The sequence below is a fragment of the Pristiophorus japonicus genome, chromosome 21 (genome assembly GCF_044704955.1).
Source record: "Pristiophorus japonicus isolate sPriJap1 chromosome 21, sPriJap1.hap1, whole genome shotgun sequence".
NCBI classification, from domain to species: Eukaryota; Metazoa; Chordata; class Chondrichthyes; family Pristiophoridae; genus Pristiophorus; species Pristiophorus japonicus.
The window spans coordinates 57761214-57784910 of record NC_091997.1 but is presented as its reverse complement, the minus strand read 5'-3'; the positions used below and the strand labels follow the sequence as shown (position 1 = coordinate 57784910).

Below are 23697 nucleotides of genomic sequence, written 5' to 3'. Positions count from 1 at the left end.
TGGGCAATAAATGCTGGCCTTGCCAGCGATGCCCACAACCCAGGAATGAATGAAAAAGCTATACTGCATTGTTCCTATAACAGTAAACCGCTCCATTAAATCTTACTGGGATATATTGCTCAGCTAACTCAATCATTTCTATTGCATAAACTTTGTGAGGCTATATTTGCCTGTTTTGACTTTAAAGCTGTTGCTTGATGCATAGTAACGGTGTTGGTTGTGGATGTTTGTCTTGCATAGGAGCGAGTGCCTGGCAATGTACTGTGTAATTATGAAGCGTACAAACCATCTACAGGAGCCATGGGAGACCGAATGTCGGCCATGAAGGCAGCATTCCAGGTAACGATCCTTTGCTGGAGCTGTGCTTCTGGGCTGACTGTGATTGTGTAAACTGGAGCTAGCTCTGACATTTTAAGGAGATTAGTTGAAGTTCATGGTAGTACAAAAATGATCCTTAATGTATTTTCCACTTGAGCATTTTAAATGGCTGATTTAAATAGCTGCTCAGCTTCATCTCCCAACGTCGTGCTCAGAAAATTAGTACTTTTATTATCTTCTATTCATAGCTAGATGCAAAGCCGGCATTCTGAGCGAGTATTCCGAGCACTGCTGAGCTGTACAGGCATTGAGTCATCCTAAAATCCTTTACAGTTAATCAGTTCAAGACGATTTGCAGCCTACTCGTGGTTAATAGCCTTCTGTAAGTGAAACCGTGCAGATTAGCAATGTTACACCTGAGGCAACAATGGGGAAACATAGAAAATAGGTGCAAGAGTAGGCCATTCGGCCCTTCGAGCCTGCACCACCATTCAATGAGTTCATGGCTGAACATGCAACTTAAGTACCCCATTCCTGCTTTCTCGCCATACCCCTTGATCCCCCTAGTAGTAAGGACTACATCTAACTCCTTTTTGAATATATTTAGTGAATTGGCCTCAACAACTTTCTGTGGTAGAGAATTCCACAGGTTCACCACTCTCTGGGTGAAGAAGTTTCTCCTCATCTCAGTCCTAAATGGCTTACCCCTTATCCTTAGACTGTGACCCCTGGTTCTGGACTTCCCCAACATTGGGAACATTCTTCCTGCATCTAACCTGTCTAAACCCGTCAGAATTTTAAACGTTTCTATGAGATCCCCTCTCATTCATCTGAACTCCAGTGAAATATAAGCCCAGTTGATCCAGTCTTTCTTGATATGTCAGTCCCGCCATCCCAGGAATCAGTCTGGAACAGCCACTAAAGTGAGTCGACTGCAACAGGAGAGTATCCCATGATTTGTGATGTTTGAAAAGCAGATCTGATCATTGTGAATAGCCACCACAAGCAGTGGTTAGTCTGACCGGGTTCCACTGGCGATCACCATTCTTGCACAGTTCGCAATCAGACAAATAAAAGTCACTTTTATCTGGAAGAAGTGCTTTTAAGGATTGTGTTAATGGGGATTGCTTAAAATATTGCATTTTCCGGGATTGTTCATCACGTTCACCTTTGTGTTTCCAGCAATTTTAATTCTGCTGTTTGTTCGTTTTAAAATACTGTTGATCTAAGCAATCTATTCGCTAGCAATTGTTTTGTTTTTTTGAGAATATAATTCTTAATCACGGGTGTAAAAAAAATCTCTGCACTGTAGATCTAAATTATCCTGTAATTAATTTAATCTCATTCATACAGCCTTTCACCCCACTCGTGTTCCCTTTCCCATGCTGGAGAAATTCCCTTCGTTAAGAGATAACGATGACATTCCGCCACGACTCAGTCAGCATCATCGGTACCAAAGGCCCAGGGTTTGTTCCTGCTCCCTGCTGCATTAATTGATGTCAGCAGTTGAGATTAATGTCAATCTTAGTGGGTGGGGCAAATCCTCTGGGTTTCTACCCCACACATTGGCTATGGGCAGGATCAAGCTCTAGTCTGATCTCATCCACTTTTAGTAGAGTGCCGATCCTCGCTATCTATACGCAATCATGAGCTTCAGTCGGCCATTGTTCTCACGCGAGTGTTATTCGGCTCATCTTCTGTGGAGGGCATCATCTGGTGTGTGCATGAGCCCGTTCCACTGGGGTCACAAGTTGGCAATCGGGAACTTAGTCTATTATCCCCCTCCTTAGTCTTAACTTAATGAGCCCAATGGTAGAAGCTCTATTACTGTCCTGGCTGAGATCCAGCAACTCGGCAGACTAGTGATTGAACCTGGGCTCTCTGGTCTGTGAGGCTTGGCGCTGCTGACCAGTGATCAGGGACTTGAATGAATTCTGACAGGTTGTATCTGACTGAATTATCATTAGCTGAATTTGCATCTGTCAGTTTGTGTAACTGGACACCTGGGGAGCAGTGGCCCAGGGCGAGTGTGTCTCCGCTCTCTGGATGCAACATGCTGTAGCTCCAACGCACAGTGCCACCACTTTAGTTTTCCCCTAAGTCCACAGTGATGGCGTGAGGATTAATCCTTTTTTGTGATGGGCATCGGCAGTTTGCATCAAAATAATAGCTTCCTTGGGGCAAGAGAGACACCTGAGTGTAAACCATATATATTCAGCAATTGTGAATCACTTGCAATACGTTACTGCTTTGTCCTTCAGTATACTACAAAGGGGGATCTGTGAAAGCCTCACATTTTTCAGTCACAACACTGATACTTGTTTATTACGTCATATTGTGTGATAAGTAAGGTGAAGTAGCAGCACATCGCAACTCAGTCCACAGATGCGGTGTTGCTGATGCAGGTTCAGTACCTATAGCGCTCGGGCTGGTGTTTGGAGCTGTACACCGCTTCATATTAATATTCTGCTTGTTTTATTTCACCAGTCGCAATACAAATCGCACTTTGTTGCAGCCACCGGTAGTGCTCCGAAGATCACAGGCTCCGCCCCTGGTACTAGCAACTGGACTAGTGCTGGGAGTCTCAGCATCATCCCTACCTGTCCTCTGGGCAATCCCATCATCAACCAGGCCCCGGTCCCCAGCAATAACAGCGGAGGTAGTGGACGGAATAAAGATAGCAGCAGTCGTCCTGTTGAGATCAAGATCAGTCGCCCTGTTGATGGCAACCCCAACCGTTCCGAAGGCAGTGGTCGTCACAGCGACAACTTCAGCCGTCACAGCGACAGCGGCAGCCGTCATAGTGATGGCAGTGGTCGTCACGGCGATTCTAGCAGCCGCCATTCTATCAGCAAGTACAATGATCGAGGCAGTGACGGCAGGCACGGGGACCGGGGCAGTGAGAGGCACGGGGACCGGAACAGCGAGAGGCACGCTGACCGCGGTGACCGACACAGCGAGAGGCGCAGTGACAGCCGGCACAGTGATAGACACACCGAGAGCCGGAGTAGTGACAGCCGGCACGGCGAGACCAGGAGCAGCAGCCAGAATCGCAGCGGCGGGGACAGCGGGAACTCTGGCCAGAATCGCAGCGGTGGGGAGAGTGGGAACCCTGGCCAGAATCGGAGCAGTGGGGAGAACGGGAACCCTGGCCAGAATCGGAGCAGTGGGGAGAGTGGGAACCCTGGCCAGAATCGGAGCAGTGGGGAGAGTGGGAACCCTGGCCAGAATCGGAGCAGTGGGGAGAGTGGGAACCCTGGCCAGAATCGCAGCGGTGGGGAGAGCGGGAACTCCAGCCAGAATCGTAGTGGTGGGGAGAGCGGTAGTACCAGCCAGAATAGGAGCGGTGGGGAGAGTGGGAACCCTGGTCAGAACCGCAGTGGTGGGGAGAGCGGGAGTGCAGATGAAACCGGAAGCAGCGGAGAGAGTGGGAGTGCTGGCGAGAGCAGAAATGGAGACAGCAGAAGCAGCAGTCGGACCAGTTCCACCGAGAATGATGGCTTTGCTGTGCCAGAACCGCCTCCCAGAAAGAAGAGGAGCAGATGGGACAATTAAATCCCGGCATTTGTGTTCCACACATTCTCTTGCAGACACAAAGATGCTTACACTTTGAATCCCTGTTAGAAACTACAATGCATAGTTTTATCTGCATAACCATTGAAAGAAAAAGGGACACTACAGAATGGATTTTTATTTAGCGTAGTGAACTATGTATCTTGTATGTTAGTGCTGGTATTTTGAAATGGAAAATTCTAGAAGTTGCGTCATTGGAAGTTTTTCAAATTGTCGGATACTTTCAATTTCCTGTCTGTTTCACTTGTTTTGCCTTTGCTCTGCTCTTTGTGAAACAGTAAAGTCATCTCGAATGTTTCTGAAATTGTCGTGAAGCCTGTCTACTTTTTTTTGCTGACTTTCATTGTGAAACCCAGTCATGTTTAGGTTGCCGTTGCTATTCTGGCTGGAGCAGGCTGGGGTAAAGAGGAAACGTTCTTACTGCCATTTCCCCAGGCTGGGGTTGGCAGACTCCACCCTCAGTCTGGTCCCAGCTTCATCACCAAGTCACTTACTTATTGTGTTTGAGAAGTTGGCTCCTTTTTATAAAAAATAAAAAAAAGACACTTTGAATGAAATGTTTGAAGAAGCTGTGATTGAATGGATTCTCACGTTATTGATGTACACGAGCAGATGCTTTGCAAGTTGGTCTGTTTGTGGCTACTCGCTGAATGGAGGGGAAACGTGCAAATCAGACAGCAATGGTGAGCAATCGACCTGAGGGACTGGGTGGCCTTGCCCCGACACCGCTCGCATTTCAATCCTGCTTTTAATGCAAGCTGGAGATAACCGCCGGAGGAGGGTGGGGGCCTGTAACTCATAGATTTACATTGGGGAACACGGATGAGACTGAGTAGCCCAGCCTGCTTTGTCCAGCATGGTCTAATGCATGCTGCATGATCCTCGACACTGAACCACTGATGATAGGTTATCAACCTGAAACGTTAACTCTGTTTCTCTCTCCACAGATGCTGCCTGACCTGCTGAGTATTTCCAGCATTGGAAAACTGCAAATATAACAATCCTATTTTTTTTTTTAAAAAGAGGCAGATAAAAAGCAGGAAACAATAGACCAGTTAGCCTAACATCTGTAGTTGGGAAAATGTTGGAGTCCATTATTAAAGAAGCAGTAGCAGGACATTTTGGAAAAGCATAATTCAGTCAGGCAGAGTCCGCATGGATTTATGAAGGGGAAGTCATGTTTGACAAATTTGCTGCAATTCTTTGAGGATGTAACGAACATGGTGGATGAAGGGGAACCAGTGGATGTGGTGTATTTAGACTTCCAGAAGGCATTTGACAAGGTGCCACATAAAAGGTTACTGCACAAGATAAAAGTTCACAGGGTTGGGGATAATATGTTAGCATGGATAGAGGATTAGCTAACTAACAGAAAACAGAGAGTCGGGATAAATGGTTCATTCTCGGGTTGGCAATCAGTAACTAGTGGGATGCCGCAGGGATCAGTGCTGGGACCCTAACTATTTACAATCTATTAACGAATTGGAAGAGGGACTGAGTGTAACGTAGCCAAGTTTGCTGACGATACAAAGATAGGAGGAAAAGCAATGTGTGAGGAGGACATAGACAGGCTAAGTGAGTGGGCAAAAATTTGGCAGGTGGAGTATAATGTTGGAAAGTGTGAGGTCATGCACTTTGGCAGAAAAAAAAATCAAAGAGCAAGTTATTATTTAAATGGAGAAAGATTGCAAAATGCTGCAGTACAGTGGGACCTGGAGGTACTTGTGCATGAAACGCAAAAGATTAGTATGCAGGTACAGCAAGTGATCAGGAAGGCCAGTGGAATCTTGGCCTTTATTGCAAAGGGGATGGAGTATAAAAGCAGGGTATTGGTGAGGCCACACCTGGAATACTGCGTACAGTTTTGGTTTCCATATTTACGAAAGGATATACTTGCTTTGAAGGCAGTTCAGAGAAGGTTCACTAGGTTGATTCTGGAGATGAGAGTGTTGACTTATGAGGAAAGGTTGGGCCTCTACTTATTGAAATTCAGAAGAATGAAAGGTGATCTTATCGAAATGTATAAAATTATGAGAAGGCTTGACAAGGTGGATGGAGAGAGAATGTTTTCACTGATAGTGGAGACTAGAACTAGAGGGCGTAATCTTAGAATAATGGCCCGCCCTTTAAAACTGAGATGAGAAATTTCTTCTGAGGGTTGTAAATCTGAAGGTTTTAAGCGGCCAGTGAAGTGATCGGATCAGCCATGATCGTATTAAATGGCAGAGCAGGTTCGAGGGGCCTTATGGCCTACTCCTGCTCCTATTTCTTTTGTTCTGTTTTTATTTCAGATTTCCAGCATCCGCAGTATTTTGCTTTTTTAAAAATTTATTGATTGGCTCCCTTTTGTAGAGGGGCATCTGGGAGGGAAATGGCCAGGGATGGGGGAAGGAAGGTATCCACTCCGTCAATGTCAGGCAGGAACCGGTAATGTACCAGTATTGGTGCTTGCGCCCTCTGCCCAATGCTAATTAGGTGCCCTCCCACGGACCCCCACAAACTGGCAGGGTGAGTCAGTGTTGGGGGGCACTAGCAAGCATAATCCAACGGCTACACCGCGATGGCATCCCAAGAAAGTTCGACCCCGTGGTATTTTGTGGGGGACTTTTGTATCGATGCCAAGGTGTGGCTTCAGCAGCTCCTGGGTTCCTAGCAACAGCGCGGAAGTGCCCAGAAATCATGGACGGTAAAGGAATCATGGAATGATACAGATTTACGGCATAGAAGGAGTCCATTTGGCCCATCATGTCTGCCGGCTCAAAAGAGCTACCCAGCCTGATCCCACTTTCCAGCACTAGGTCCATAGCCCTGTAGGTTACGGCACTTCCAAGTGCACATCCAAGTACTTGTTAAATGGTATGAGGGTTTCTGCCTCTACCACCCTTTCAGGAAGTGAGTTCCAGACCCCCCACCACCCTCGGGGGGGGGTGGGGTGGGGGGAAATGTTCTCCTCAACGCTCCTCTAGTCCTTCTACTAATTATTTTAAATCTATGTCCCCTGGTTATTGACCCCTCTGCTAAGAGAAATAGGTCCTTCCTATCCACTCCATCTAGGCCCCTCAGAATTTTATACACCTCAATTATGTCTCCCCTCAACCACCTCTGTTCCAAAGAAAACAACCCCAGCCTATCCAATCTTTCCTCATAGCCAACATTCTCCAATCCTGGCAGCATCCTCTTAAATCTCCTCTGTACCCTCTCTAGTGCAATCACATCTTTCCTGCAATATGACCAGAACTGCACGCAGTCCTCCATCTGTGGCCTAACCAGTGTTTTACCCAGTTCAAGCATAACCTCCCTGCTCTTGTATTCTGTGCCTCGGCTAATAAAGGAAAGCATCCTGTGTTTCGCCTTAATCACCTTTTTTCCAATAATTTTCCCCTCACCGAAGTTAGGCTGATTGGCCTGTAATTACTCAGTCTCTTTTCCCCCTTTTTAAACAACGGTACAACGTTCGGAGTCCTCCAACACCACACCTGTAGCCAGAGAGGATTGAAAATGATGGTCCGATCCTCTACTATTTCCTCCCTTGCTTCTTTTAACAGCCTGGGATGCATTTCATCCGGGCATGACAATTTATCTATTTTCAAAGATGTTTAAATCCATTAATACTCGTCTCTGTTTATCGCATCTAATATTTCACAACAAACACTTGCATTTATATTGCATCTTTCATGACATCAGGATGCCCCAAAGCACTTTTCAGCCAATCTGTTTGACACCCCAATTCCTGAGGATCTTTGGGCCCTCCTCTCCATTTCCTGCTTCCGTTAGAATGTATAAAGAATGAAAATAACTTGTATTGCATTTATATCGTGCCTTTTGCAACCTCCGGACGTCCCAAAGCATGTTAGTCAATTAAGTGCTTTTCAAGTGCAGTCACTGTTGTACTGTCAAACATCACAGCCAGTTTGCACACAGTAAGATCCCACGAACAGTCATGTGATGATGGCCAAATAATTTGTCTTTGTGATGCTAGTCGAGGGATAAATATTGGCCAGAACACCAGGGAGAAACTCCTGCTGTTTTGGAAAAAGTGGATATTTTACGTCCACCTGAGAGGGCAGACGGGGCCTCGGTTTAATGTCTCACCTGAAAGACGGCGTCTCCGATAGTGCAGCACTCCCTCAGTACTGCACTGGAGACCGCCCGAGGTGGAGAAAGTCCATCCGGGAGGGCGTTGAGCTCTTTGAGTCTTGACACAAGGAGCATTAAGAGGCCAGGCGCAGACAGCGGAAGGAGCGCGCAGCAAACCATACCGACCCCTTCCCCTGACGAATATCTGTCCCACCTGTAACAGGGTCTGTGACTCTCGTATCGGACTGTTCAGCCATCAAAGAACTCACTTTGGGAGTGGAAGCAAGTCTTCCTCGATTCCGAGGGACTGCCTATGATGATGGAGTATTAACAACAACTTGTGTTTATGTAGCACCTTCAACTAAATAAAACATCAGGCTCTTCACAGGAGTGTTATCACAAAAAATAATTGACTCCGAGCCATCTAAGGAGATGTTAGGGAAGATGACCAAAAGCTTGGTCAAAGAGGTAGGTTTTAAGAAGAATCTTAAAGGAGGAAAAGGATGTAGAGAGGCAGAGAGTTTTAGGGAGGAAATTCCAGAGTTTAGGACCTAGGCGGCTGAAGGCACGACTGCCAGTGGTGGAGCATTTAAAATCGTGGAGGGCAGAGGTCTGGAGGATTATAGGGAAGCACTTATTTGTAACATCTAAAAGCTCTGATCAGGTTCCCTTGATTGCTGATTGGTCCCCTTGGAGGATAAGTAACACCCAGCAGTTTCTCTCGAATGTGTAATGAGAACCACTCTGCCTACATCATTGACTTTGCAAAGTGTAATTCGAGCTATTCTGACTGCCGACTCCAGACAGGAGAGACCCCCAAGCAAGTTCCTGCCCCTCACTCAAGTTCATGACCTAATCCCCAGCCCAAGTTGCTGACCTAATCGCCCCCCCGCCCAAGTTCCAGATTTTCTCCTCCGCCCCGCCAAAATGGAGCAATGTATGTAGGTCGCTGATAAGCGGTTGATTGTCACTATTCACTTCATATCCAATGTTGTGACTTCCGGATTTCGTCCAGTCTTGCCATCTGGATCACGTTCTTGCTTTCAATCACACACCCCCCCCTTAGATCATGTTCTTCTGCCATCCCCATTGTGCTTTCCGTACTCTTTACCGATTTCTCCCCCCCCCCCCTCCCCGAGTACACTCTCTCCTCTCTCTGATTTATCTCTGACTTCTCTCTCTCTTTCCTCTCTCTCTCTCTCTCTCTTTCCTCTCTCTCTCTTTCCTCCCTCTCTCCTCTCTCTCTCCTCTCTCTTCTCTCTCTCTCTCTCTCTCTCTTTCCCCTCTCTCTTTCCCCTCTCTCTTTCCCCTCTCTCTTTCCCCTCTCTCTCTCTTTCCTCTCTCTCCTTTCTTTACTCTCTCTCTTTCTTTCCTCTCTCTCTCCTCTCCTCTCTCTCTCTTTCCTCTCTCTCTCTTTCTTTCCTCTCTCTCTTTCCTCTCTCTCTCTCTCTCTCTCTCTTTCTTTCCTCTCTCTCGTTCTCTCTTTCCTCTCTCTCGTTCTCTCTTTCCTCTCTCTCTTTCTTTCCTCTCTCTCTTTCCTCTCTCTCTCTTTCTTTCCTCTCTCTCTCTTTCTTTCCTCTCTCTCTCTCTTTCTTTCCTCTCTCTCTTTCCTCTCTCCTTTTTTTCCTCTCTCTTTCCTCTCTCTCTTTCCTCTCTCTCTCCTCTCTCTGGTTAAGATGGTAGATGAGCAGTGGCAGATATTTAAGAAGATATTTCATATATCTCAACAAAGATATTCCAGTGAGAAAGACTACGAGAAGGATGAGCCATCTGTGGCTAACTAAGGAAGTTGAGGATGGTATCAAATTGAAAGAAAAGGCATATGCAAAGATTGGTAGGTCAGAAGATTGGGAAATCTTTAGAAACCAGCAACGGATGACTTTTTTTAAAAAGAGGGAGAAAATAGATTGAGAGTAAACTAGCAAGAAATATAAAAACAGACAGCAAGAGCTTCTACAAGTATATAAAAAGGAAGACAGCAGCAAAAGTAAACGTTGGTCCTGTAGACGTTGAGACTGGCGAATTAATAATTAACAAGGAAATGGCCGAGACTTTGAACAAATATATTGTATCTGTCTTCACAACAGAAGACACTAGAAACATCCCAATAATAGATAATCAAGGAGCAAAAGGGAGAAAGGAACTTAAAACAATCACTATCACTAGACAAAAAGTATTATGCAAATTAATGGGACTAAAAGCTGCCTGCATCCTAGGATCTTAAAAGAAGTGGCTGTAGAGATAGTGGATGCATTAGTTGTAATCTTCCAAAATTCCCTAGATTCTGGAAAGGTCCCAGCAGATTGGAAAACCGCAAAGGTAATTCAAGAGAGGGAGACAGAAAGCAGGGAACTTATAGACCAGTTAGCCTACCGTCTGTCATTGGGAAAATGTTGGAGTCCATTATTAAGGGAGTAGTAGCAGGACATTTAAAAAAAATCATAATACAATCAAGCAGAGTTAACATGGTTCTATGAAAGGGAAATCGTGCTTGACAATTTTATTAGAGTTCTTTGAGGATGAAACAAGCAGGTTGGATAAAGGGGAACCAGTAGTATTTGGATTTCCAAAAGGCATTCGTTAAGGTGCCACATAAAAGGTTACAGCACAAGATAAGCGCTCCTGGTGTTGGCTGTATTATATTAGCATGGCGAGAGGATTGGCTAACTAACAAAAAATTGGGAGTCAGGATAAATGGGCCATTTTCAGGTTAACAAACTCTTAACTAGTGGGGTGCCACAGGGATCAGTGCTGGGGCCTCAACTATTTATAATCTATAATAATGACTTGGATGAAGGGACTCAGTGTAATGTCACCAAATATGCTGACGATACAAAGATAGTTGGGAAAGCAAGTTGTGAGGAGGACACAGAGTCTGTAAAGGAATATAGATCGGTTAAGTGAGTGGGGGAAAAAATGGCAGATGGAGTATAATGTGGGAAAATGTGTGGTTATCCATTTTGGTAGGAAGAATAGAAAATCAAAATATTTAAATGGAGAAAGACGACAGAATGCTGCGGCACAGAGGGATCATGTCCTTGTACATGAAACACAAAGTTAGCAAGTAATTAGGAAGGTAAATGGAATGTTGGCCTTTATTGCAAGGGGAGTGGAGTATAAAAGCAGGGAAGTCATGCTGCAACTCTCATATTATTTAGCATGAATACAGGGTATTGGTGAGACTGTTTTGGCCTCCTTATTTAAGGAGGCAGTTCAGAGAAGGTTCACTAGGTTGATTTCTGAGATAAAGGGGTTGTCTTGTGAGGAAAGATTGGGCCTATTTGCATTTAGAAGAATGAGGTGTGATCTTATTGAAACACTTGACAGGGTAGATACTGAGAGGATGTTTCCCCTCATGAGGGAATCCAGAACTAGGGGATCGCCCATTTAAGATGGAGATGAGGAGGAATTGATTTTCTGAGGGATGTGAATCTTTGGAATTCTCTGCCCCAGAGAGCTGTGGAGGCTTTGGCATTGAATATATACAAGGTGTAGATAGATTTTGAACTATAGGGGAGTCTAGGGTTATGGGGAGCAGGCAGGAAAGTGGAGTTGAGGCCAAGATCAGACCAGCATGATCTTATTGAATGGCGGAATAGGCTCGAAGGGCAGAATGGCTACTCCTGCTCCTATGTCTTAGGTTCTCCAACCCCTTTGTGTGTGTCTCTCTCTCCCTCTGACCTGCTTTGTCTCTCTCTTCCCGTCTCCCCCCCCTCTCTCTCTCTCTCTCTCTCCCTCCAACCCCCCCCCTCTTTCCGACCCCCTCTCTCTCTCTCTCTCTCCTTACCCCCTTTGTCTCTCTCCGACCCCCTTTGTTTCTTTCCCTCTCTCTCCGACCCCCCCCCCTTTCTCTCTCTGACCCCCTTTGTGTGTGTCTCTCTCTCCGACCCCCTTTGTCCATCTCTCTCTCTCCGACCCCCTTGTGTCTCTCTCCCTGTCTCTCTCTCTCTCTCTCTCTCTCTTTTCCCCTCCAACCCCCTTTGTCTCTCCAGCACCCCTTCTCTCCCTCTCTAGGGAGCTGGGAGTTAAATTAAAAAGTAGGACCTCAAAGGTAGTAATTTCAGGATTGCCACCAGTGCCACGTGCTAGTCAGAGTAGGAATCGCAGGATAGCTCCGATGAATACGTGGCTCGAGGAGTGGTGCAGAAGAGAGGGATTCAAATTCCTGGGAAATTGGAAATGGTTCTGAGGGAGGTGGGACCAGTACAAACCGGACGGTCGGCACATGGACAGGACCGGAACCAATGTCCTAGGGGGAGTGTTTAATCGTGCTGTTGGGGAGGGGTTAAACTAATATGACAGGGGGGTGGGATCCTATGCAGGGAGACAGAGGGAAGTAGAATGGGGGCAGAAGCAAAAGATAGAAAGAAGAAAAATAAAAGTGGAGGGCAGAGAAACCCAAAGCAAAAATCAAAAAGGGCCACATTACAGCAAAATTCTAAAGGGGCAAAGTGTGTTGAAAAGGTCAAGCCTTAAGGCTCTGTGCCTCAATGCGAGGAGTATTCGTAATAAGGTGGACGAATTAACGGCACAGACAGCAATTAATGAATATGATATAATTGGCATCACGGAGACATGGCTCCAGGGTGATCAAGGCTGGGAACTCAACATCCAGGGGTATTCAACATTTCAGGAAGGATAGACAGAAAGGAAAAGGAGGTGGGGTAGTGTTGCTGGTTAAGGAGGAAATTAATGCAATAGTAAGGAGGGACATTAGCTTGGATGATGTGGAATCGGTATGGGTGGAGCTGCGGTACAGCAAAGGGCAGAAAACGCTAGTGGGAGTTGTGTACAGACCACCAAACAGTAGTAGTGAGGTTGGGGACAGCATCAAACAAGAAATTAGGGATGCGTGCAATAAAGGTACAGCAGTTATCATGGGCGACTTTAATCTACATATAGATTGGGCTAACCAAACTGGTAGCAATACGGTGGACGAGGATTTCTTGGAGTGTATTAGGGATGGTTTTCTAGACCAATATGTTGAGGAACCAACAAGAGGGCTGGCCATCCTAGACTGGGTGATGTATAATGAGAAAGGATTAATTAGCAATCTTGTTGTGCGAGGCCCCTTGGGGAAGAGTGACCATAATATGGTAGAATTCTTTATTAAGATGGAGAGTGACACAGTTAATTCAGAGACGAGGGTCCTGAACTTAAGGAAAGGTAACTTCGATGGTATGAGACGTGAATTGGCGAGTATAGACTGGCGAATGATACTTAAAGGGTTGACGGCGGATAGGCAATGGCAGATGTTTAAAGATCACATGGATGAACTTCAATAATTGTATATCCCTGTCTGCAGTAAAAATAAAACAGGGAAGGTGCCTCAACTGTAGTTAACAAGGAAAATTAAGGATAGTGTTAAATCCAAGGAAGACGCACAAAGATTGACCAGACAAAGCACAAACCTGAGGACTGGGAGAAATTTAGAATTCAGCAGAGGAGGACAAAGGGTTGAATTAGGAGGGGGGAAATAGAGTAAGCGAGGAAGCTTGCTGGGAACATAAAAACTGACTGCAAAAGCTTCTATAGATATGTGAAGCGAAAAAGATTAGTGAAGACAAACATAGGTCCCTTGCAGTCAGATTCAGATGAATTTATAATGGGGAACAAAGAAATGGCAAACCAACTGAACAATACTTTGGATCTGTCTTCACTAAGGAAGACACAAATAACCTTCCGGAAACACTAGGAGACCAGGGGTCTAGTGGGAAGGAGAAACTGAAAGAAATCCTTATTAGGAGGGAAATTGAAGGCCAATAAATCCCCGGGGCCTGAGAGTCTGCATTCTAGAGTACTTAAGGAAGTGGCCCGAGAAATAGTGGATGCATTGGTGATCATTTTCCAACAGTCTATCGACTCTGGATCAGTTCCTATGGACTGGTGGGTAGCTAATGTAACACCACTTTTTAAAAAAGGAGAGAGAGAGAAAACGGGTAATTATAGACCAGTTAGCCTGACATCAGTAGTGGGGAAAATGTTGGAATCAATTATTAAAGATGAAATAGCAGCGCATTTGGAAAGCAGTGACGGGATCGGTCCAAGTCAGCATGGATTTATGAAAGAGAAATCATGCATGACAAATCTAGAATTCTTTGAGGATGTAACTAGTAGAGTGGACAAGGGAGAACCAGTGGATGTGTTGGATTTGGACTTTCAAAAGGCTTTTGACAAGGTCCCACACAAGAGATTGGTGTGCAAAAATAAAGCACATGGTATTGGGGGTAATGTACTGACGTGGATAGAGAACTGGTTGGCAGAGAGTCGGGATAAACGGGTCCTTTTCAGAATGGCAGGCAGTGACTAGTAGAGTGCCGCAGGGATCAGTGCTGGGACCCCAGCTATTTACAAAATACATTAATGATTTAGATGAAGGAATTAAGTGTAATATCTCCAAGTTTGCAGATGACACTAAGCTGGGTGGCGGTGTGAGCTGTGAGGAGGACGCTAAGAGGCTGCAGGGTCACTTGGACAGGTTAGGTGAGTGGGAAAATGCATAGCAGATGCAGTATAATGTGCATAAATGTGAGGTTATCCACTTTGGGGACAAAAACACAAAGGCAGAATATTATCTGAATGGCGGCAGATTAGGAAAAGGGGAGGTGCAACGAAACCTGGGTGTCATGGTAACTCAGTCATTGAAAGTTGGCATGCAGGTACAACAGGCAGTGAAGAAGGCAAATGGTATGTTGGCCTTCATAGATAGGGGATTTGTGTATAAGAGCAGGGAGGTCTTACTGCAGTTATACAGGGCCTTGGTGAGGCCTCACCTGGAATATTATGTTCAGGTTTGGTCTCCTAATCTGAGGAAGGACGTTCTTGCTATTGAGGGAGTGCAGCAAAGGTTCACCAGACTGATTCCCAGGATGGCAGGACTGATACGAGAAGAGACAGGGTCGACTGGGCCTGTATTCACTGGAGTTTAGAAGGATGAGAGGGGATCTTATAGAAACATATAAAATTCTGACGGGACTGGACAGGTTAGATGCAGGAAGAATGTTCCTGATGGGGAAGTCCAGAACCAGGGTACATAGTCTAAGGATAAGGGGTAATCCATTTAGGACTGAGATGAGGAGAAACTTCTTCATTCAGTGTCGTTAACCTGTGGAATTCCTTACTGCAGAGAGTTGTTGATGTCAGTTCGTTGGATATATTTAAGAGGGAGTTAGATATGGCCCTTATGGCTAAAGGGATCAAGGGATATGGAGAGAAAGCAGGCCAGGGGTACTGAGGGAATGATCAGCCATGATATTGAATGGTCGCATGCAGGCTCGAAGGGCCAAATGGCTGCCTCCTGCACCTATTTTCTATGTTTCTCTCTCTCTCTCTCTCTCTATTTCACGCGGCCCCCCCTTCTCGCTGCCTCGCGCGTCCCCCCCCCCCTCGCTGCCTCGTGCGGCCTCCCCTTCTCGCTGCCTCCACCCCCTCCCCCTCCCCCTCCCTCATGCAGACCAGGCGAGTGCAGTCCCATTCAGTTGGCCGACGGTGGAGAGGTGTTGGAAGAAAGTTTTGTGGTCAGATGTGCAGACAGGTCCAGAAGGACAAGGGATAGATTATCTTTGTCGTAATCAGGATGTCATTTGTGACCTTGGTAAGAGCAGTTTCAATACTGTGGTAGGGGCACAAACCCAATTGAAAGGATTCAAACAAGGAGCTCTGGAAGATGGGCACAGATTTGGGAGGCGAGAACTTTGGCAAAAGTGTGGTTAGAGATGGGGTGAAGGTTGTTTTTTTTAAGGAGAGGGGCGATAAAGACAGATTTGAAGGAAAAGGGGACAATATCGGAGGAGAGAACCGTTAACAATATCCGTGAATATGGGAGCCAGGAAGCAAAGTTGGGTTGTCAGCAATTTAGTAGGAATAGGTCAAGAGAGCAGGTCTCATTGACAAGATGAGCTTTGAAAGGGCAAGGGGAGAGATGGGAAGAGAAATTTCGGGTTAGGGCAGAGGGAGAAAAGGGAGCAAGTGAGGTCCAGGATGAGGTGGGCTCAGGGAAGTGAGGGAGCTGAAAGCAGAAGCAGTTGTTGATCTTTTTAACAAAGACATCCATGAGCTCCTCACATTTATTGTTGAAGGTGAGGGAGGAGGAGGCTGGGGAGGGTCGTTTGTGAAAACGGTTAATGGTGGAGGAGAGAAGCCTGGTATTTTTGCCATCCTGGGTGATCTTAGAATAGTGGACGGTTATAGTGATGGAGGGCAGGATCTTGTCAAATCAGGTTATGGGTGATTAGACCAGTTGACTGCCAAAGACTTTCAAGTTTGCGTCCCTTGGACTGAAAGGAGCAGAGCTGAGGGGTGTACCACGATGAACCACTAGGATGAGAGAGTAATCATTTTAGTTGGGCCATCATCAATCATTGGCAGTCTCTCGGAAATGAAGAAGACTTGCTTCCACTATTAAAATGAGTTCTTAGGTGGCTGAACAGTTCAATACAAGAACCACAGTCTCTGTTACAGATGGGACAGATAGTTGTTGAAGGAAGGGGTGGGTGGGACTGGTTTACCGCGCGCTCTTTCCGCTTCCTGGGACAAGAGCATCAAAGGTGGTGGAAAGGGGTGTGATTTAGTAATTCAGTAGCTGCAGAGAGGTCCTGGAGGATAGTCGGCCAAAGGCTCGGTAGTTGGGAAGTAGAAAATGCAGCTGTAAAGTACTTGAAGTGGGTTTCGGGAAATACGGATCGAGAGTGATACAAGGAAATGGTTACGGAGGGAATAGCACAGGGGGTGGCGGTGTATGTGTAGGAGAGTTTACATGAAGGGAGTGATTAAGGGAGGAAAGGAGGGCAGGGAACCCAGAGGAGAGGGAGCAAGCTAAGTTGAGATGCATGTTGAAATCACCGAGGGATGAGAAGTCGCTTGGTACAGAGGGAGGCAAGCAGAGAGCAGTACAGAATCAGGATTTTAAGAGAGATGTGAAGGGTGGAACAAGGTGAGATGCTCAAAGGAGGAGAAGTTGCCGGAGGAGTAGGGAGACAGACCAATGTTTGATTTAGAGAGGGGTACCCACTACATCGGTGGTTCAGGCGTGGAATATGGTGGAAAGTATAGCCTGGTGGAGAAGTTTCATTAAGGGGAAAGGTGTTCTTTGAGGATGTAACGAGCAGGGTGGATAAGGGGGAACGAGTAGATGTGGTGTATTTAGATTTTCAGAAGGCATTCGATAAGGTGCCACATAAAAGGTTACTGCACAAAATAAAAGTTCACTGGGTTGGGGGTAATATATTCGCATGGATAGAGGATTGGTTAACTAACAGAGATTCAGAATAAATGGGACATTTTCCGGTTGGCAAACAGTAACTAATGGGGTGCCACAGAGGATCGGTACTGGGGCCTCAACTATTTACAATCTATATATTAATGACTTGGTTGAAGGGACTGAGTGTAATGTAGCCAAGTTTGCTGATGATACAAAGATGGGTGGGAAAGCAAATTGTGAGGACTCACAAAATCTGCAAAGGGATATAGACAGGCTAAGTAATTGGGCAAAAATTTGGCAGATGGAGCATAATGTGAGAAAATGTGAGGTTATCCACTCTGGCAGAAATAGAAAAGCAAATTATAATTTAAATGGGAAAAATTGCAAAGTGCTGCAGGACACAGGCCTGGGGGCATGAAACACAGTTAGTGTGCAGGTACAGCAAGTAATCAGGAAGGCAAATGGAATGTTGCCTTTATTGCAAGGGGGATAGAGTATAAAAGTAGGGAAGTCCTGCTACAACTGTACAGGGCTTTGGTGAGGCCACACCTGGAGTACTGCGTACAGTTTTGGACTCATTTAAGGAAGGATCATCATAGGCAATCCCTTGGAATCATAGAAACATAGAAAATAGGTGCAGGAGTAGGCCATTTGGTCCTTTGAGCCTGAACCACCATTCAATATAATCATGGCTGATCATGCAACTTCAGTACCCCATTCCTGCTTTCTCTCCATATCCCTTGATCCCTTTAGCCGTAAGGGCCACATCTAACTCCCTTTTGAATATATCTAACGAACTGGCCTCAACAACTTTCTGCGGTAGAAGTTCACAATTCATGAATGAAGAAGTTTCTCCTCATCTCGGTCCTAAATGGCTTACCCCTTATCCTTAGACTGTGACCCCTGGTTCTGGACTTTCCAACATCGGGAACATTCTTCCTGCATCTAACCTGTCCAATCCTGTCAGAATTTTATGTTTTAATGAGGTCCCCTCTCATTCTTCTAAATTCCAGTGAATATAAGCCCAGTTGATCCAGTCTTTCTTCATATGTCAGTCCTGCCATCCCGGGAATCAGTCTGGTGAATCTTCGCTGCACTCCCTCAATAGCAAGAATGTCCTTCTTCAGATTAGGAGACCAAAACTGAACACAATATTCCAAGTGTGGCCTCACCAAGGCTCTGTACAACTGCAGTAAGACCTCCCTGCTCCTATACTTGCTTCCACTCTTAACATGAGTTCTTAGGTGGCAGTACAGTCCAATACGAGAACCACAGTCTCTGTCACAGGTTGGACAGATAGTCGTTGAGGAAAGGGATGGGTGGGTCTGGTTTGCCGTACGCTCTTTCCGCTGCCAGCGCTTGATTTCTGCATGCTCTCGGCGACGAGATATAGTATAAGGAAGGATATATTATCATTGGAGGCTGTTCAGAGAAGGTTCACTAGGCTGATTCCGGAGATGAGGGGGTTGACTTATGAGGATAGGTTGAATAGGTTGGGCCGAAACACATTGGAGTTCAGAAGAATGAGAGGTGATCTTATTGAAAGTGTAAGATAATGAGGGGGCTCAACAAGAGGATATTTCCACTCATGGGGGAAACTAAAACTAGTGGACATAGTCTCAGAATAAGGGGCCGCACATTTAAAACTCAGATGAGGAGAAACTTCTTCTCAGAGGGTTGTAAATCTGTGGAATTCTCTGCCCCAGAGAGCTGTGGAAGCTGGGACATTGAATATATTTAAGGCGGAGATAAACAGTTTTTTGAGCGAAAAATGAGTAAAGGGTTATGGGGAGCGGGTGGGAAGTGGAGCTGAGTCCATGATCAGATCAGCCACGATCTTATTGAATGGTAGAGCAGGCTCGAGGGGCTGAATGGCCTACTCCTGCTCCTCTTTATTATGTCTTATCACCCCTCAACCATATGCCATGATGTCAATTTGATCGTCCACAATAAAGTCGTGGATGACAAAGCCCTTATTTACAAGTAAACGTATGTTTTGAAGGGAAATGCGGAGAGGGGCGATGAAACATAAGTTACTGGCGTAGTCCAGAGGGACAGTGCACGGAGGGCCAGGGAGGATGTTGGCGAGATTAGATCGCAACAGGTGCTTGGGGCAGTGAGAGAGCAAGATGGGGCAATTTGGGTTGCTGCCAGCTAGGAGGCGATGATGAGTCGTGGAGAGCAGGAGTTAGTGAGGGTAGAGTGCATGATGGTAGATGGTGGAGAAAAGAAAAGAGGCATGACGGCTAGGGGAGGGTGATGAAGAAAGAGGAAAAAGTTAGAAGAGATGGAACTCGGTCCAGAACGCGCATCCGTATGGACATGGGAAATGAAGTTACAAAGACATGATTAGATGATAAATTAGAAAGCAGTTTGAACTGGCACTCTCCATTGTGCTGTGACCGTTTGAACTGACACTCTCCATTGTGCTGTGATGCCCTCCTAGATAAGTCTACAGCTTCCCTCTTGGCATTCTGCAAAGGGGCCATTGAGGCACTCGTCACTGACTCTTTATGAGCAGCAACCCCAACTGCCCCATTCTACTCTCTCGCTGACCTTCCCAACCAGCGCGCTCACTGGCGGCTAATCTTTCCAATCTTCTCCCCGTCCAACTAAGCACGCCCAGCGCTGACCCTGTGGACATAGGCAGTCTCCCGCCAGAATGTCCGTTCGCTTGCAAACGAGGCCCTTCCCATCCATGAGCTTATCGAGGATGATGGCATTGACATCATGGCCCTGACAAAAACCTGGTTCAGGGGCAATGACGTCTTACCCTTAAATGAAGCTACCCCCCCCCCCCCCCCCTTGGCCATACAGTCCACCACTTGCTCTGCTCAGAATGTGGTGGCGGTGTGGCCCTCATCACCAAATCACACCTTGGCCTGTCCCCCCCACTCCGGCACTTTCTCCTCCTTTGAGCATCTAGCCCTATTCCACCCCTCTCACCTCATTTAAAATTGTCATTCTCTGCCGCCCACCCAAGTACCATAAAAATGTTATTACTGATATTACCACTTTTAAAAAGTAATTGGATGTACACTTGAAGTACCATAACCTGCAAGGCTATGGACCAAGAGCAGGTAAGTGGGATTCGGCTGGGTAGCTTTTTGTCAGCCGGCACGGACATGATGGGCCGGAATGGCCTCCATCGTGCTACAAATTTCTAAGATTTCTTGATGACTTTCCTCCCTCTCCCTCTGTATTGAACGACTTCTCATCCTTGGTGATTTCAACCTCCATCTCAATTCATCATGCTCTCTCTCCTCTGAGTTCACTACCCTCCATATCCTCCCTTAATCTCTCCCTCCATGTAAACTCCCCAGGCCATATTCATGGCCAGCTCCTCGACCTTGTCATCTCTCGTGGCCTTGCTACTCCCATCGTGATGATCGTAGATAAGGCCATTTCTGACCACTTCCTCGTATCGCTCTCCACCCACATCCCCCACCCCTACCTCCTTCTGTATACGCCCCTGGAAGCAACTTTCTCCTGACTCTCTTACAACTGCACTAATGAACTCCCAACTATCCAGCCTGTGGCCCTCCAGTCACCATAAGAACATAAGAATTAGGAACAGGAGTAGGCCATCTAGCCCCTCGAGCCCGCTCCGCCATTCAACAAGATCATGGCTGATCTGACCGTGCACTCAGTTCCACTTACCCGCTCACTCCCCGTAACTCTTAATTCCCTTATTGGTTAAAAATCTATCTATCTGTGATTTGAATACATTCAATGAGCTAGCCTCAACTGCTTCCTTGGGCAGAGAATTCCACAGATTCACAACCCTCTGGGAGAAGAAATTCCTTCTCAACTCAGTTTTAAATTGGCTCCCCCATATTTTGAGGCTGTGCCCCCTAGTTCTAGTCTCCCCGACCAGTGGAAACAACCTCTCTGCCTCTATCTTGTCTATCCCTTTCATTATTTTAAATGTTTCTATAAGATCACCCCTCGTCCTTCTGAACTCCGAGTAAAGACCCAGTCTACTCAATCTATCATCATAAGGTAACCCCCTCATCTCCGGAATCAGCCTAGTGAATCGTCTCTGTACCCCCTCCAAAGCTAGTATATCGTCCTTAAGTAAGGTGACCAAAACTGCAGACAGTACTCCAGGTGCGGCCTCACCAATACCCTATACAGTTGCAGCAGGACCTCCCTGCTTTTGTACTCCATCCCTCTCACAATGAAGGCCAACATTCCATTCGCCTTCCTGATTACTTGCTGCACCTGCAAACTAACTTTTTTGGATTCATGCACAAGGACCCCCAGGTCCCTCTGCACCGCAGCATGTTGTAATTTCTCCCCATTCAAATAATATTCCCTTTTACTGTGTTTTTTTCCAAGGTAGATGACCTCGCATTTTCCGACATTGTATTCCATCTGCCAAACCTTAGCCCATTCGCTTAACCTATCTCAATCTCTTTGCAGCCTCTCTGTGTCCTCTACACAACCCGCTTTCCCACTAATCTTTGTGTCATCTGCAAATTTTGTTACATTACATTCTGTCCCCTCTTCCAGGTCATCTATGTATATTGTAAACAGTTGTGGTCCCAGCACCGATCCCTGTGGCACACCACTAACCACCGATTTCCAACCCGAAAAGGACCCATTTATCCCGACTCTCTGCTTTCTGTTAGCCAGCTAATTCTCTATCCATGCTAATACATTTCCTCTGACTCCACGTATCTTTATCTTCTGCAGTAACCTTTTGTTTGGCACCTTATCGAATGCCTTTTTGGAAATCTAAATACACCACATCCATCGGTACACCTCTATCCACCATGCTCGTTATATCCTCAAAGAATTCCAGTAAGTTAGTTAAACATGATTTCCCCTTCATGAATCCATGTTGCGTCTGCTTGATTGCACTATTCCTATCTAGATGTCCCGCTATTTCTTCCTTAATTATAGCGTCAAGCATTTTCCCCACTACAGATGTTAAACTAACCGGCCTATAGTTACCTACCTTTTGCCTGCCCCCTTTTTTAAACAGAGGCGTTACATTAGCTGCTTTCCAATCCGCTGGTTACTCCCCAGAGTCCAGATAATTTTGGTAGATTATAACGAATGCATCTGCTATAACTTCCGCCATCTCTTTTAATACCCTGGGATGCATTTCATCAGGACCAGGGGACTTGTCTACCTTGAGTCTCATTCGCCTGTCCAGCACTACCTCCCTAGTGATAGTGATTGTCTCAAGGTCCTCCCTTCCCACATTGCCGTGACCAGCAATTTTTGGCATGCTTTTTGTGTCTTCCACTGTGAAGACCGAAGCAAAATAATTGTTTAAGGTCTCAGCCATTTCCACATTTCCCATTATTAAATCCCCCTTCTTATCTTCTAAGGGACCAACATTTACTTTAGTCACTCTTTCCTGTTTTATATATCGGTAAAAGCTTTTACTATATGTTTTTATGTTTTGCGCAAGTTTACTTTCGTAATCTATCTTTCCTTTCTTTATTACTTTCTTAGTCATTCTTTGCTGTTGTTTAAAATGTTCCCAATCTTTTATTTTCCCACTAACCTTGGCCACCTTATACGTATTGGTTTTTAATTTGATACTCTCCTTTATTTCCTTGGTTATCCACGGCTGGTTATCCCTTCTCTTACCGCCCTTCTATTTCACTGGAATATATTTTTGTTGCGCACTATGAAAGAGCTCCTTAAAAGTCCTCCACTGTTCCTCAATTGTGCCACTATTTAGTCTGTGTTTCCAGTCTACTTTCGCCAACTCTGTCCTCATCCCACTGTAGTCCCCTTTGTTTAAGCATAGTACGCTCGTTTGAGACACCACTTCCTCACCCTCAATCTGTGTTACAAATTCAACCATACTGTGATCACTCATTCCGAGAGGACATGACAATTCTGCAGCTACCGATCTGCTCAATCACACCCTCACCACCACCTTTGATGCCCCAGTTCCTATTAAAACGATGACTCTCTCTCTCTCTCTCTCTCTCTACCCTGGCCATTCCCCCTGGTACATCCTTGATCGTCACTCCTTTAAGGCCGTGGAATGCAGACTTGAACGGGTATGGCAGACAACTGGTTTTGGCATTCACTGCCAGATCTGGCTTGAACACACAAAGCATTATCTGGTTCTGCACTCGTCTGTCAAAAATGCTCACTGTTCCAGAATCCAGGAATGTAAAGACAAACCCTAGCTTCTAATCTCCAGTACCTTTTTAAAGCGCTCTCCCTAGTCTCCTCTCTGGCAATAAGTGTGTGGAGCTCATGGACGACTTTTTCTTGATTGAAACCATCGAAGAGCCTCTGCCTCTGCCCTTCCTTCCCCGAGCCCACCGGGCCAAGCTTCCTCGAAGGAAGTCCCCTGCCCTAGCCCTGACCTCACATCTTTCTCCAGTTTCTCTCCGATCTCCCCTCTCCTCAAATAACCCCTCCGTCCTTGGAAACTACTGCCCCATCTCCAAACCCCCTTTCCTCTAGTCCTTCAATGTGTTGTCGCCTCCCAAATCCGTGCCCATCTTTCCCGCAATTCCATGTTTGAATCCCTTCAATCCGGATTCCGTGCC

The 23697-nt window shown here is 46.0% G+C and overlaps 1 protein-coding gene across 4 annotated transcripts in view; it reads left to right on the top strand.

Annotated features, from left to right (window-relative positions):
• ddx42 (DEAD (Asp-Glu-Ala-Asp) box helicase 42) overlaps positions 1-4195 on the top strand; it is a 77744-nt gene extending 73549 nt beyond the window's left edge. For all 4 annotated transcript variants that reach the window (XM_070864806.1, XM_070864805.1, XM_070864808.1 and 1 more), the window contains 2 exons: positions 241-339; positions 2806-4195. In XM_070864806.1, coding sequence (XP_070720907.1) covers positions 241-339; positions 2806-3873 — 1167 coding nt within the window. In that variant the 3' untranslated portion in view covers positions 3874-4195. The remainder of the gene's footprint in view (positions 1-240; positions 340-2805) is intronic.
• The last annotated feature ends 19502 nt before the right edge of the window (positions 4196-23697 follow it).